Source organism: Hylaeus volcanicus, unplaced genomic scaffold (assembly GCF_026283585.1).
Source record: "Hylaeus volcanicus isolate JK05 unplaced genomic scaffold, UHH_iyHylVolc1.0_haploid 12237, whole genome shotgun sequence".
NCBI lineage: Eukaryota > Metazoa > Arthropoda > Insecta > Hymenoptera > Colletidae > Hylaeus > Hylaeus volcanicus.
In genome coordinates, this window is record NW_026533172.1 from 2184275 (window position 1) to 2196081 (window position 11807).

The 11807-nt window shown below is 30.2% G+C and overlaps 3 protein-coding genes and 1 long non-coding RNA gene across 10 annotated transcripts; 1 reads left to right on the forward strand and 3 right to left on the reverse strand.

Moving 5' to 3' along the window:
• Positions 1-180: 180 nt before the first annotated feature.
• On the reverse strand, positions 181-4372 carry LOC128883738 (CCR4-NOT transcription complex subunit 7-like). Of its 4 annotated transcripts, none has more exons than XM_054136413.1 (9): positions 3317-3440; positions 2844-3215; positions 2673-2728; positions 2330-2514; positions 2157-2275; positions 1866-2098; positions 1428-1659; positions 1030-1362; positions 181-390 (listed from the first exon to the last, which is right to left on the reverse strand). In XM_054136413.1, exons 2-9 carry the CDS (start codon positions 3076-3078, stop codon positions 344-346), a joined length of 1440 nt encoding a protein of 479 aa, XP_053992388.1. In that variant the 5' UTR covers positions 3079-3215; positions 3317-3440; the 3' UTR covers positions 181-343. The 4 variants fall into 4 exon arrangements, with proteins under 4 accessions (XP_053992388.1, XP_053992387.1, XP_053992386.1 ...); XM_054136412.1 differs by having other exon boundaries at positions 254-390; positions 1428-1550; positions 1608-1659; positions 2844-4372; XM_054136411.1 differs by adding an exon at positions 3788-4369 and having other exon boundaries at positions 254-390; positions 2844-3728.
• Positions 4373-4695: 323 nt separating this feature from the next.
• On the reverse strand, positions 4696-5620 carry LOC128883746 (uncharacterized). Its single transcript, XM_054136430.1, has 2 exons — positions 5221-5620; positions 4696-5169 (listed from the first exon to the last, which is right to left on the reverse strand). The coding sequence occupies exons 1-2, from the start codon at positions 5506-5508 to the stop codon at positions 4879-4881; spliced, it is 579 nt and encodes a 192-aa protein (XP_053992405.1). The 5' UTR covers positions 5509-5620; the 3' UTR covers positions 4696-4878.
• A 4-nt stretch (positions 5621-5624) lies between these two features.
• Positions 5625-8397, forward strand: LOC128883750 (uncharacterized). Its single transcript, XR_008459090.1, has 17 exons — positions 5625-5733; positions 5782-5865; positions 5918-5993; positions 6036-6170; positions 6222-6358; positions 6408-6472; positions 6524-6609; positions 6716-6807; positions 6901-7082; positions 7133-7190; positions 7234-7291; positions 7358-7479; positions 7541-7859; positions 7925-7977; positions 8026-8068; positions 8118-8264; positions 8336-8397. It is a non-coding gene; the product is annotated as an uncharacterized LOC128883750 (long non-coding RNA).
• A 1399-nt stretch (positions 8398-9796) lies between these two features.
• On the reverse strand, positions 9797-11712 carry LOC128883744 (uncharacterized). 4 transcript variants are annotated; one of them, XM_054136426.1, is made up of 10 exons: positions 11485-11712; positions 11379-11430; positions 11009-11216; positions 10804-10915; positions 10605-10755; positions 10401-10557; positions 10288-10346; positions 10144-10230; positions 9955-10097; positions 9802-9907 (listed from the first exon to the last, which is right to left on the reverse strand). In XM_054136426.1, the coding sequence occupies exons 3-10, from the start codon at positions 11211-11213 to the stop codon at positions 9877-9879; spliced, it is 945 nt and encodes a 314-aa protein (XP_053992401.1). In that variant the 5' UTR covers positions 11214-11216; positions 11379-11430; positions 11485-11712; the 3' UTR covers positions 9802-9876. The 4 variants fall into 4 exon arrangements, with proteins under 4 accessions (XP_053992403.1, XP_053992401.1, XP_053992402.1 ...); XM_054136427.1 differs by having other exon boundaries at positions 11009-11220; positions 11485-11494; XM_054136428.1 differs by having other exon boundaries at positions 9797-9907; positions 9962-10097; positions 11009-11712.
• Between the last annotated feature and the right edge of the window lie 95 nt (positions 11713-11807).

Here is an 11807-nt window from a genome sequence, read left to right on the forward strand (position 1 = left end):
AAAAAGAAGAAATTAACATTTATAATTGAAAAATAAGGAAGGACTGTTAGTAAAATATTAACTATAGTTGTAACATTGAATTTATTTGATACATTTTTATTTCCCTTTAAAAAACTAAATTAAGAATAAACTCTAGTCACTTTTTCTATTTAAATAACTTTAGCTGCTCACGACAAAGTTGATATTTATTGGAATTTTTTAAAAGTCGTATACAGGAACGCGTAATCACAACATCAATGTCATTTCACTCAATTTTATATTAATGTCTCACATAATCCATTTTTAAACCACATTCAAAAATAAAATTTTTGTCAAATGTCAAATGTTTTTTTTATAAAGAGGGTTAAGCCGTTATTTTTTCATCAATGTTCGAGCAATAGATTTTTTTTCCTGAAAAAATAAGTGTGGTAATTTAAAAAATAAAAAAAAAAACGAAATTCAATACGTTTGAAATATTATGAAAAATTACATGATATACAAATTTACAATAAACTTTTGTAATATTAAAAAATAAAATTAGTAGGTGTTACTGCCATGAAGAAATACTTATTTAAAAATAGTATATACACAAATGTATATATACACACGCATAAACGCAAGAAAAATTGAAAGACAAATAACATTGAAAAAAACAATTGAAAAAGTTTTTGTTTTATGTCCGTCTATCACAATAAAAACAAATTATTAAAAAACTGCAATTTTTTCTTATTAAAGGATAAGTGGAGAAAAACACAAGAAATAAAAATAATCTAAAGATTAAATTGCTAAAAAAGAAAAAAAGCTAAAATGAAAATGAATTATAAATAGCAACCACTGCATCTTTGTTAATCTTGCATAGAATCTATTTACTGTATGCAAGAACCATTTTGTATCGAAAAGAATTAAAAAAAAAATTGATAATAAAACGCACAACCACAGGTAGAAAAAAAATATTTTTGATTAAAAAAAATGTATAGCCTTTTTTAGACAAAAACATCTAACACATTGCCCTAAAAAAATCATTGTTTTATCATATCGAGTTATGTTCACCTGTGAAAGAATCTATAAAGTGTGACTTTAAGAATTGCGATGAAAACAAGATTTTTTTTTTATCTGATGTTATTTGAGAAACAAGGTTAACGGAAGATGAGGAGGACGATGACGCTATTAAGGAAATGTCTTTTTGGTTCTCATCATAACACGACCCTAACTTTGAATACCTCCAATTCTGTTGACTGGTAATGTCCGACGATGGAATTACGGTATCATTAAATTTTTCTTTGAGACAGATAAAGTTTTCGTATCTTTTTTGCTCATTTAGTTCTTTACAAGGCGTGTGCATTAATGGCTCGTTGTTTTTTGTAAAAAAAGCGTTTTGTAATACTGTAAATAAAATCAACACAAACAAAAAATATAGAGTAACCAAATAATTGACAAGAATTAATTACTCGATGTTTTTACGCAGCCAGCGTTGTTGTGAAATGAGGCTGATTTTTTGGTTTCATGAAAAGAATGGTGATCTTGAGCTTCAACATTCGCATCATTTAAACCATAGAGAAACCCAGAAAAAACTGCTTCATCAATTGTGTTATTATAATATTCTTTCATTAAACGAAAAAATGTTTTACACGTCAAAAGACTGTCCGATCCAGCCTGATGTTGTGGCCCAATACGCTTAACCTATAATACGTTGATATAAAGAAAGGTTATTAAAAATTCTTAAATAAAATACACCAAAGTAGGGTAAACAAATCAAGAAATACAAAGACTTCTACATTAACGAAACTAAAAGAAAGTGAAACAAGCTAGTGAATAGTAGGAAGAAAGAAAATTTAAATGTTTTTTTTTTTTGAGCGTATAATAAAATGAAAGAAAGAAAAAAGTACCTTTAAATATTCGGCAACTCCTTGTAATGATAAACCTTTTCTTAAAGGAATACTGCTGCATTTTTTTAAAAAGTACTTAATATCATACAAGGATGGGAAAAATTCGTTAAGTAATTTAAAAAATTGCTTGTCGGAATTCGGGAGAGGTGCGCATGTTAACAACTTCAAAAGATATGCAAAATCATAAGAGCCATGAAACGTTATCCATTTAACTTTTTTATTTAAAACTAATCCTACAAAAATGCGTGTAAATTAAGGAAATGTGCAGTAACAATGCATACACGCATATACCTGATGCTATCATCAATTCACCAAATCGATGAACATCAATTCCTTTACTTTGATGTGTATAAAAGTTTATGCCATTTTTTCGCAAAAAATCAATTGAGTCTTGAGCATACATATCTTGACTAATACACATGATGATTTTTGAAAGTAAAAATGAATGAGTTTTTCACGATTACTTCAAATCAAATTTAAAATTAAATTGCCACGATGACGTTCCTTTTGGACAAAACCCTTCTTCATTTGCAAAGGTGATTCCGAGTTGAATAACATTTAGTAAATCCACGTTACATTTAACTGTTTTATAATTATAATCAGAGCAATGCTCTTTCGGCCGTGCAACGATTCCCGGAAATTCGGTGTCCTGATAACAGATAATATGGAACAATAAATTAGAATAGAAGAAATACATTGATTTCACATTTTCTCTCAATTTATTGATTAAAAGCTTTACTCTTATCTTCTCACGTTTTTGTCTTTATACATTCTCACACCAACACAAAAATTATAATAAAAGCTTACAAGAGCAACAAACGGGAAGTCATTCACAATATCGCGAATTTTCGAAAATTCTTGTTCTAAAAACATTTTAAAAAAGCTGAATGAAATAGAAAATTTGTTTGTCGTTTTTTTTTTAAATAAAAAAAAAAAATTTAATGTAAAATAATTCAAAAAAAAAATCACGTTTCCTACCAAGATTATCAACCCATATATCAATAATTTTGTTTTCTTCGTAGTGTAAATGAGAAGACTGAATGTGCGGGATTTTTGACTCATGATTCTTTTGGGGAGTGGAATTGAGGGAAAAGTTGTGGAAGGTCGATGCTGTTTGTTGACAACGACAGGTTTTTTCTTCTTGAGGCATGTTACGGGTACACGATAAAAGAAAACCACAGCTTTTAGTAACAGAGCTATATGATCCAGTCATAACATCTTGTTTCTTTTCCAACTTCGGAACCGTTGTGGAAGCAATACAACCTATTTTGATACGTGGTAACACATTGTTGTCTACCGAGTGACCGCTGACATAAGGGCTCCGATTTTTGTAATAAGAGTCCAGCGACACTGAATCATACATAACATCCCTTAGAGTCGTCAAGCAAGACAGTGGTGCTTCATTCAAACTACTATTGTAAAAAGACATTACTGTTGTAGGTGTATCGTACATCATAATATCTCTAGATTGGTCCATTGAATTGGGTGCATGTGACCATAAAAAAGGTGATGAACTGGGCGTTTCAACATTATTTTTCAACGCAGACTTGCGGTTGTTATATTGATAATCGTCGAATCGCAAGTTGAACCATGAAAATGGGTTACCAAACATGTCATTAATATCCCCTAATTCTTTGATAATAGAGGTTTGGGGTAGCTGACATGCTTTATTTGTTGAAAAATCGTTCATCTTGCTATCCTATACACATTACTAAGTAATATCGAATATTAGATCAAAGTGAAATTGAATAATAGGAAACAAAAAAAAATTGCCTAGTAAATGTATGCGTTAAACTAGTTGAAGGTTGCTTTAAAATCATATATAGCTATTTACGCCAATAATCATTTTCCTCATATCCTAGACTAAACCCATGAAAAACAATCAGTACTTTTTTTTGAGGTAAAGCGTATTTATTTTTTACCTTCCTATCGCCGTTGTTACATGATAGTTTTACTTTTTAAGTAAAAACACTTTTTTTTACAGTGATCTGTTAAATTATCTGCCCCAGAAACTATTATCAGATGACGTTTTTACGAAAAAGAATTTATAAAGCATTATAAAGCTAGTGAATTGAATCTTATATCTTTCACACTTTTTTATATTCTTTACAACTAATCATACCAAAAATCAGCCATTTTTATAGAAATCAAAATTTGTACGCTACCGTTGTTTTTTTTCTACGCGTCCACTTTTGTCAGGCATTTATATAAGGTGTTTTCGGTATACCGTTTCTCAATCTAACATTGACTCTTTTATTACATGCGTCACGACTTATCGAACTTGAATTAGAAAAAAAAAAAAAATCGTTTGTTAGGATATTTTGCAGTCATTGACATTCAATCTCCGTCATAATTTGTTTGGTTATAGTTGTATAAAAATAATTTAGATTTTATGAAGTATAATTACTTGCATCGTCTTGAATGAGCTAGAAATTTTTGAAACACGCATTAATATATGCTATATCATGTAATTTTTTCATTAAAGTATCGTGCAAAATCACTATCTTTAAAAAAGTTGTTTATCTAAATAAATGCATTGTACACAAATTTTTTCAAACAAAACAAAAAATGAATTTATGAAGTAATAAATAAGTATTTTTTGAAAAATGATTTTAAACTTTATAAAAAGATTTATTTAAATACAATACAAACAAAATAATTAGTTTTATTAAATGAGAAATAATATTTTTATTAATTCAAAATAAAAAATAATATTTTAATTAATTAAAAATAAAAAATATTAGACGTGTAAGTAAATTAACAAAGTAAAATACTATTTTGATACACAGTCTTTGGGAGGAATGTTGGTATACACAAAAATAGAAAGAAATGAAAGGTTATTGTGAAAAAATATAACAAATTCAAAGCAAAGGTGTATAAAAGTCAAACATGTATGAAATGATTCATAATGTGACTATCATTTCCAATAAAAAAAAAAAAAGAGAAACGTGAAACTAATTTTTTGTTAAATTGAAGTTTTTACCAAAAAACCATTAAAACCCGGCAAATTATTTCATTTAACCATTCCAGCTCCGATGCCTTTCTCGGTTACAAGACCAGCTTCTTCCATGATTTTCATGGTTCTTAAAAATTCTTCACGTGCTTGAATATCAATATCATCTTCTACTACTTGAGATAAAGATTCTGTTATAGGCTTTTCAATACATTCACTCGAATTTTTATGTCTCTTCCCTGATGCTAGTTTAGAAGATGCTCCTGTAGTTCTTTTAGTTTGTGCACAAACGTTCGATTTTTCCGATAATTTTGTCTCATTATTATTTTTGGAATTGTTTTCGGCGAGAATCTATAAAAAAAAAATGCGAATGTAAAATTTGAAATTTTTTTCTCCACGTACCAAAGAAAGAAACGAACCGTCATTATGAAATTTATTATATGTTTGAGGATCGGTTAAATGGGTGTTTTCATCGTTGGATTTTAAAATGGTTTGATTACAAATCTTTTCGACATTTGTTAATTCATCTTCATTCTGTAACGTTGTTTGGGGATTTCGAGAAGCCATGGAAGTTTTTTGTGTACTTTCAGGTAAAAATGATTTTTCAACATGATCTGAAATCGTTTCACTGTCAGTTTTTATTGATTCAGAATCCAACTCTGTCTTATTTAATGTTACAGAATCAACCATAAAGACTTTAAAAAAAGCTTATTAAGCAAAGATCAAGTTTGGCATAATGATCTGTACTTTTTTTGTTTATGACTTGGACTGACTCGAACTTCTGACAACATGTGACGCAGAACACAAGGTAAAATGATGATCTACAAACTATTTTCAATAAATAGTTTTTCTACTTTTTTTCCAAGAAAACTATTGTAAACGTCAAAAGAGAATTTATTCGCATTAAGAAAACGGGTACGTTGTAATAAAATTTCCCAATAAAAGACAACGTGAACGGTGTAGTAATGACTTTCTAATGATGCGTTTTTATGTAAAGCAAATCATCTGTGCTCTCAAATTTTGTGATAAAAGAGTACAAAAATAAACGTAGGCCTTTTCATGGGCTGGTCACCAATTCATAAATTGTTGTTTGAATTAGAAGTTGTCATTAAAACTTTTTTGTGTTGATAATTCGAAGTACATATAAAAAGGATCCTTTAATAATTCAGTTAAAAGTATGTGATTGCATAAAAGCCAGAAAAATATGAAAATCCCAGATTCATTTAATAAGTCAATGAACAAAAGTGATTGGAATGAGAAAGGAGCAAATTAAATTTATATAAAATCTAAAGTACGAATGGCTCATTTAATTGTTGCACTTCCCTGTGTAAATCAAAACACAAAAGTTTTCGGTAACATGAAAACGATGTTTTGTATGTTATATGTCATCCATTCAATGTTAGATGCTGTAAAGAGAGAAAATGAATTTTTATGTCAAAGATTAAATGTTTATGAAACAATAGAGTATCAGTGTGCCCATGTCGTACATGGTTGTCACGCCCGAAACAGTGAAGATATGAAATTGCCTGAGAAAGACAAGGTAAAGAAATTTCTTCAATTTTTTTTTATTGTCATTTTTTTTTTTGAAGAATGTGTATGAACTCACCCGTACATGTGATTATTGTGTGTATTCTGCCTCCTACTGGATGTATATGTTAGTAAAGAGAAAAGGATGGAAATTAAAACATTACTTTTTTTTTTAAAGTGATACCAACTCAATCTCAACAGAAAGAGATTTTTCGCCACCTCATCAAAAAGATGCACTCTTTCGATCGATGATATCGTCTTGTAGTAAGTAAAGTATCAGATTGAAATAACGCGGTTGACCTTTTGTGATTAAGTCACTGTAACCTTTTTTTTATTTGACAATACTTTTTAAAAAATTGTCTGATTGCAGCGACTGAGAAAGTATTTTCAACTCTAAAAAAACAAGTATATAATAAATTCACTGAAGAATATAGAGCTTTTACGCCAATACGGTCACATGCTGTATGTCATTAGTGTTTGAAAAATTCAATGGTGTTCCCTGTTTACGGTTTTTTTTTTTTCCATTTTTCTGTCGCTCTTTTTTCTTCATGATAGGCATTTCTTTTGGGAGTACCAATACAGCTTCCTCCTGATCTTCTTCTTAAATTGTTAGATATTGAGTGCTGCACAGCTGAGAATGTAGGGCGTTCGAATCAAGTTCAGGATGTAAGAGTTTTATTTCGACCTTGAAAAAAAAAAAACGACAGTGTTCCGTGTGAAAAAAGAAAAGAGACAGAGTATGTTTCGAGCTGCGTTTCGTTCGTGGTCAAATAATTAAACTTGTTAGAATTTATTCAATTATTTTTTTTTTCAAGTGCCAACAAGACGCTAGTAACTTTTATAAGGTAGAATAATTTTTATTCTTTTCACATAATTTTTTTTTTAAAGTCATACCACGGAGTCTATTTTCAACAATTGTATAATAATTATCTTATTTTATTTGGAGGTTAGGTTAAAATTGAGTAATGGCCCCTTGATCGTATGACATCAGTGCCATGCTGTTTTTTTTTAGAACAAAAGAATTATGACATTCGCAGCCTACCAGGGTGTTGCTACATTGTTTATTTATTATCTATAAAGTATAAGGTTATAGATACTTCTGGACTCGATACGGCGTTAAACAATCACAAACTGGTAAAAAATGATTTGGGAATCATTGGGAAAATTGTATTTTATGGTTTCATTTTCTTTTAAGAACTCATTCAATATAGTTCCTAAAAATTTAGCGGTTGAAAATATCAAATTTGTTTCGACTTGCCCTGTATGCAATGAACGAGTGGATCTTTCTGCCTTCGGTAATCGGATTTAGTGAACTGTTTTTTTTTTTAAAATTCATCAACTACGTTATTTATTTCAAAAAATGGATGATAAAGTTTTGGCAATGCCAACTTGTTATTTTAGTCTACAATATGTTTTTAAGGCATTTTAACGCGATGTGGAGCGTGGATGAGTTACTACCCTGAAAATGGTACATATATTCATAGCTGTGTCGTATGTCGTAGAATTTATAAAAGGTAGAGAGTATAATCTTCACTTTCATGAGCAAGTATCCCATTACTTTCTTGTCTTTTAATGAAAGACTTTGTTTAACGAATTTTCGTGAAAAAAAAAAGCTGGTTGAAAATGTTCCAAGTAAAGTTTAGCGTTTTTACTAGATTGATCCTACACTTGACTTGATAGAGTGTTTGGGTCTTGTTTATATTATTCTTTTAAATGATTTAACGTAAGCCAATCTATAACATGAGCTTCTTTTATTAAATCTATGTCATTAGTAGCGCCGTTTTATCAAACGTAACATGAGCTTGAAGTTCATTCTTGCACTCTTTTGAAAAAAAATGTACAGAACGTGAAGAATCACGAAGATATGTCAAACAAAAATTTGATAGATTCAACTCAAGAAAATACACTTATTCTGCAGGGTAAATAGTAGGAATTTCGATATGATGTAATGAAGCGGGTTTTGTTTTTTATCTTTAACGAAATTGAGTAGAGAAAAGACAGTGTGTGTCTTGTAACGATTTACAAGAAACATGGATTTGTTTGATTTGTGGTGACTCTGGTTGTGGACGCTATAAGTCGAGACATGCACAAAAGCATGCTTGGAGAACAAAACATAGTGTTTGTATTCAAGTCGCAACAGGTAATCGAGCTCAATGACCTTTTAAAAATTCCATAAAGTACATTGTGTGAAGGTCGCATTTGGGACTACCAGCGGGAAGCATTTGTTCATCGACAAATCATGGATATTTCTGTTGGAATGCATTCCGACGTTTCTCGTATGATTCGATTATGCACCTCAGTTGCTTCAGCTGAAGGAGAACGTTTTAAAGCTTTTTCTTGTAAGAATAAAGAGAACAACCGTGACACAAAAAGCTTTTACGACAATGTTGGGTGTACGAAATCCGGTAAGTCTTGAGTCAAGATTTTACATAAAACCATTGTAGCTTGTTTACGTTAGGGTCGAATGTGTCAACCGATGGGCATGCATACTTACGGGAATACTCCATAGAAAATTTACCCACACACTTGTACGTATTGCTGGTATGTTTCATTGTAACCGAAAACGTTTTTTTTTTATAGAACTTACGGTAACATCTTTAAAAAAAAGATTTGAGAATATTTTAAATGGGTACTATTTTCATTTGTCGTACCTTTACTTTACATATATCTTAGAATCGAATAATACAATTAAAGAAGAATTTAATCTTTTACTAGAATCTCAATTACAATTTCAGCGTTCTTTTTTTCTTCAAAAGGTAAAGTTACTTTAAAAAAAAAAGAAGAAACAATCATGAACGTTTAGATTAATGAATTAGAATACGATAAATCAGTTGCCTATCAAAAAAAACTTGAAGTGTCTGATACACTTCAGAATGAGCTGGTGGGAGTACCGCAAATAAAACTGGTTTGCTGCAAAACTGTTTGTAGAATTTTCAACAAGCTACACTCGTACGCATACGGAAACTAGTAAAGAACAAACAAAGGGAGAATCGTCGAAAAAAAGTAACAAGAATGTTTGATATCATTAAAAACTTTCCATAAATTTTTTTAGTTCCAAAATGAAAAAATCAACAAAACGGTGGATGAATTACGTCATTTAAATAAATCTTTAGCAAATAATATCAATAATGTACAGTTGCTTTTAAATTCAAAAGTATAATAAGTAAAAGTTTGATCACCCACTTTAGGTAGAAATGTCGCAGGGATCACGAAATATAACATCTAGGTAGCTCTGTTGTGTGTTGCTGTTATATTTATATTTATGATAGAAGGGAAACAAGTATTTATTCTAATGGAGACCTAGAGGCTGAAATTAAAGCACTTGAAGAAAAAGTAATTTTTTTTGATGAAATTGAAAACAATTTGTTTGTATTGGCAAATTTTATTCTTAGGTAGCGCTTTTATTGACCAAGTTATAATGATGTAGCTTTAGTTTAAAAAAATTGTTTAAGGAAAAGGTAAAGCTGGAAAAAAGTAGACACTTGGATTAGATTTTTTTATCACCAAAAAATTTATTTGAATACATTGGAGTTATTTTTTTAAAGACAGCATAACGCGAAATCTAAAAAAGATCTCTTTATGATGCTTAACTATAAATAAAACGTTAACTTTTTACAGAAACGTTGAAAGAAATTGGAAGCTAATGAAGGTTGCCGTAAATAAAGACTAGGAACACTTGATGAATTTGTCTGTGAGGGAAAATACGCAAACAAAAAACCGTCTTCAAAACATCCGTTAATAAAGTAGTGATTCTAAAAAAAATTTAATACAAAAAAGATAATGTGTAACTTATCACACATGTAAAAGAGTTATATATTTGAAATGATGCTTTTCATAAAACTTTAAAGCTTTTTTATTATAAGAAGCAACATGAAGATAAAAAACCTGATTCAATAAGACAATTCTTTAAATGGTCTACAAATGATGAGTTAGTGAGTAAACCTTTATTGTAGACGTTTTCGATTGAAAAAATGCAAGAGTTCGAGATAACAAAGTACCACCTGAATGCAGTGATGAAGGTATTATAGTTTTATTGACTTTGAAACGCGTTTAACCTATAGATAATCCTTCAAATGTTTGTGCAACACCAAGAGAGAGAATATAAACCGCCGGGATTTCATTGTTGATATGGAAAGTATCATCATGTTTGACGCTTTTTTCCGTTAACATAATTTTCTTAATGTCTTCCTTGTGAAGTAAATATTCTAAATCCTATGCGTGTGATTATAACAAACTCAGATAGAGTTAAAACAGCATACGCTGAGTTTTAAATGACTTTCCCATAGTTGTGACGCAAGAATAATGCCCAGAATGCATTCTTTATCTTCATTCGCGTGAACAGGTCTATAAACAGCCGCTAAACTGAATACCTCGTACCGGCTTATAGCTAGGTAAAAGTCATCTTGATACCTAAAACATAAATTTTTTTTTTTTAAACAAGTACAGTGAGCTCTTTACAGTAACGGGAACCATTCTATATGAAGCTGACGACATTGATTTAAGTCTCTTTCTGTTAATGACCGGTAATAAAAACTACTCTTGTTTTGTTGCACAATCGGAACATGGGTTTCTGACAAGAGAAAAAGATGATTTCGTATGTTTAAAAATATTTCATATTAGCATTTCATGAAATGGACTCTTGTCGAATGGTTTAAGTTTCTACTTGATGTATAATCATGTAGTGGATTGTAGTCCAGTGCGTCTAACTGAATTAATTTTTTCACATTATCGCGCTCATGTGAGTAAAGATGTATGGGGGCTTTCAATATAGGTCTTAGACAATTTTGAGAGAACGCACTGCTCGTAGAAATTTTTTTTTGGTTTTGAAGGATTGAGATGTTGTCTTTAGTAAGGGTTTCTTTCATCATCTTCTACCTTATACAAAATTCACTTGGTTACATTAAACAGGTCTAGTTTTGAAGACACAGATTTTTCTTTCTTTTGGCTGCATTATGAAAGTAAAACCAGTTTTACTACTCTCATCGTAAATGTTTGCTATTACAAGTGGGGCCAAAGATAACGTTGCATTGTACCTGATTAGTTGTGTACCGTATCTTCACTTCATAGTAATACTAGTTAAATTTTCTACAAAGGGAAAAGTACAGCGACAGATACTCAATCGTTCAAACTACTGTTTACATGATATAACAACGAAAATTTGTACAAGAACAAGACAAAAAATGAAAATTTTCGTTGTACAGTCAAACCATCTCGAGTGCAGTTGCAGTTTATGAAAGATCGACTGTAATTTTGGTTGTCAATTTTTGTACACTAACTTTGCATTTTTTGTGATCTCAGTAAACGTTGGAAACGACGCCTCAATAATTTTTGCGTCTTCACAATTCAATTTTAAGTGCCAAGGTACGCATTCTTTTTTATTCCAAAATCGAAAACTTTATAAATTTAGAAAAATAATCTAATTTGTTTCGAGTAAACTAAGCATTGAAAACCATGAGAAAACA

What these genes read in the sequence shown, in the direction of transcription:
- LOC128883746 (XM_054136430.1), bottom strand. Translation starts at nt 5,508, where the DNA reads ATGGTTGATTCTGTAACATTAAATAAGACAGAGTTGGATTCTGAATCA. An exon ending in ACGGTTCGTTTCTTTCTTTG is followed by an intron (nt 5,170 to 5,220) that starts GTACGTGGAGAA and finishes TTTTTTTTATAG; the next exon opens with ATTCTCGCCGAAAACAATTC.
- LOC128883744 (XM_054136426.1), bottom strand. Translation starts at nt 11,213, where the DNA reads ATGATGAAAGAAACCCTTACTAAAGACAACATCTCAATCCTTCAAAAC. An exon ending in ATAGAATGGTTCCCGTTACT is followed by an intron (nt 10,756 to 10,803) that starts GTAAAGAGCTCA and finishes TTTATGTTTTAG; the next exon opens with GTATCAAGATGACTTTTACC. An exon ending in ATTTGAAGGATTATCTATAG is followed by an intron (nt 10,347 to 10,400) that starts GTTAAACGCGTT and finishes CACTGCATTCAG; the next exon opens with GTGGTACTTTGTTATCTCGA.
- LOC128883738 (XM_054136411.1), bottom strand. Translation starts at nt 3,555, where the DNA reads ATGAACGATTTTTCAACAAATAAAGCATGTCAGCTACCCCAAACCTCT. An exon ending in TATATGGGTTGATAATCTTG is followed by an intron (nt 2,729 to 2,843) that starts GTAGGAAACGTG and finishes AAATGTTTTTAG; the next exon opens with AACAAGAATTTTCGAAAATT. An exon ending in TGAATTGATGATAGCATCAG is followed by an intron (nt 2,099 to 2,156) that starts GTATATGCGTGT and finishes GCATTTTTGTAG; the next exon opens with GATTAGTTTTAAATAAAAAA.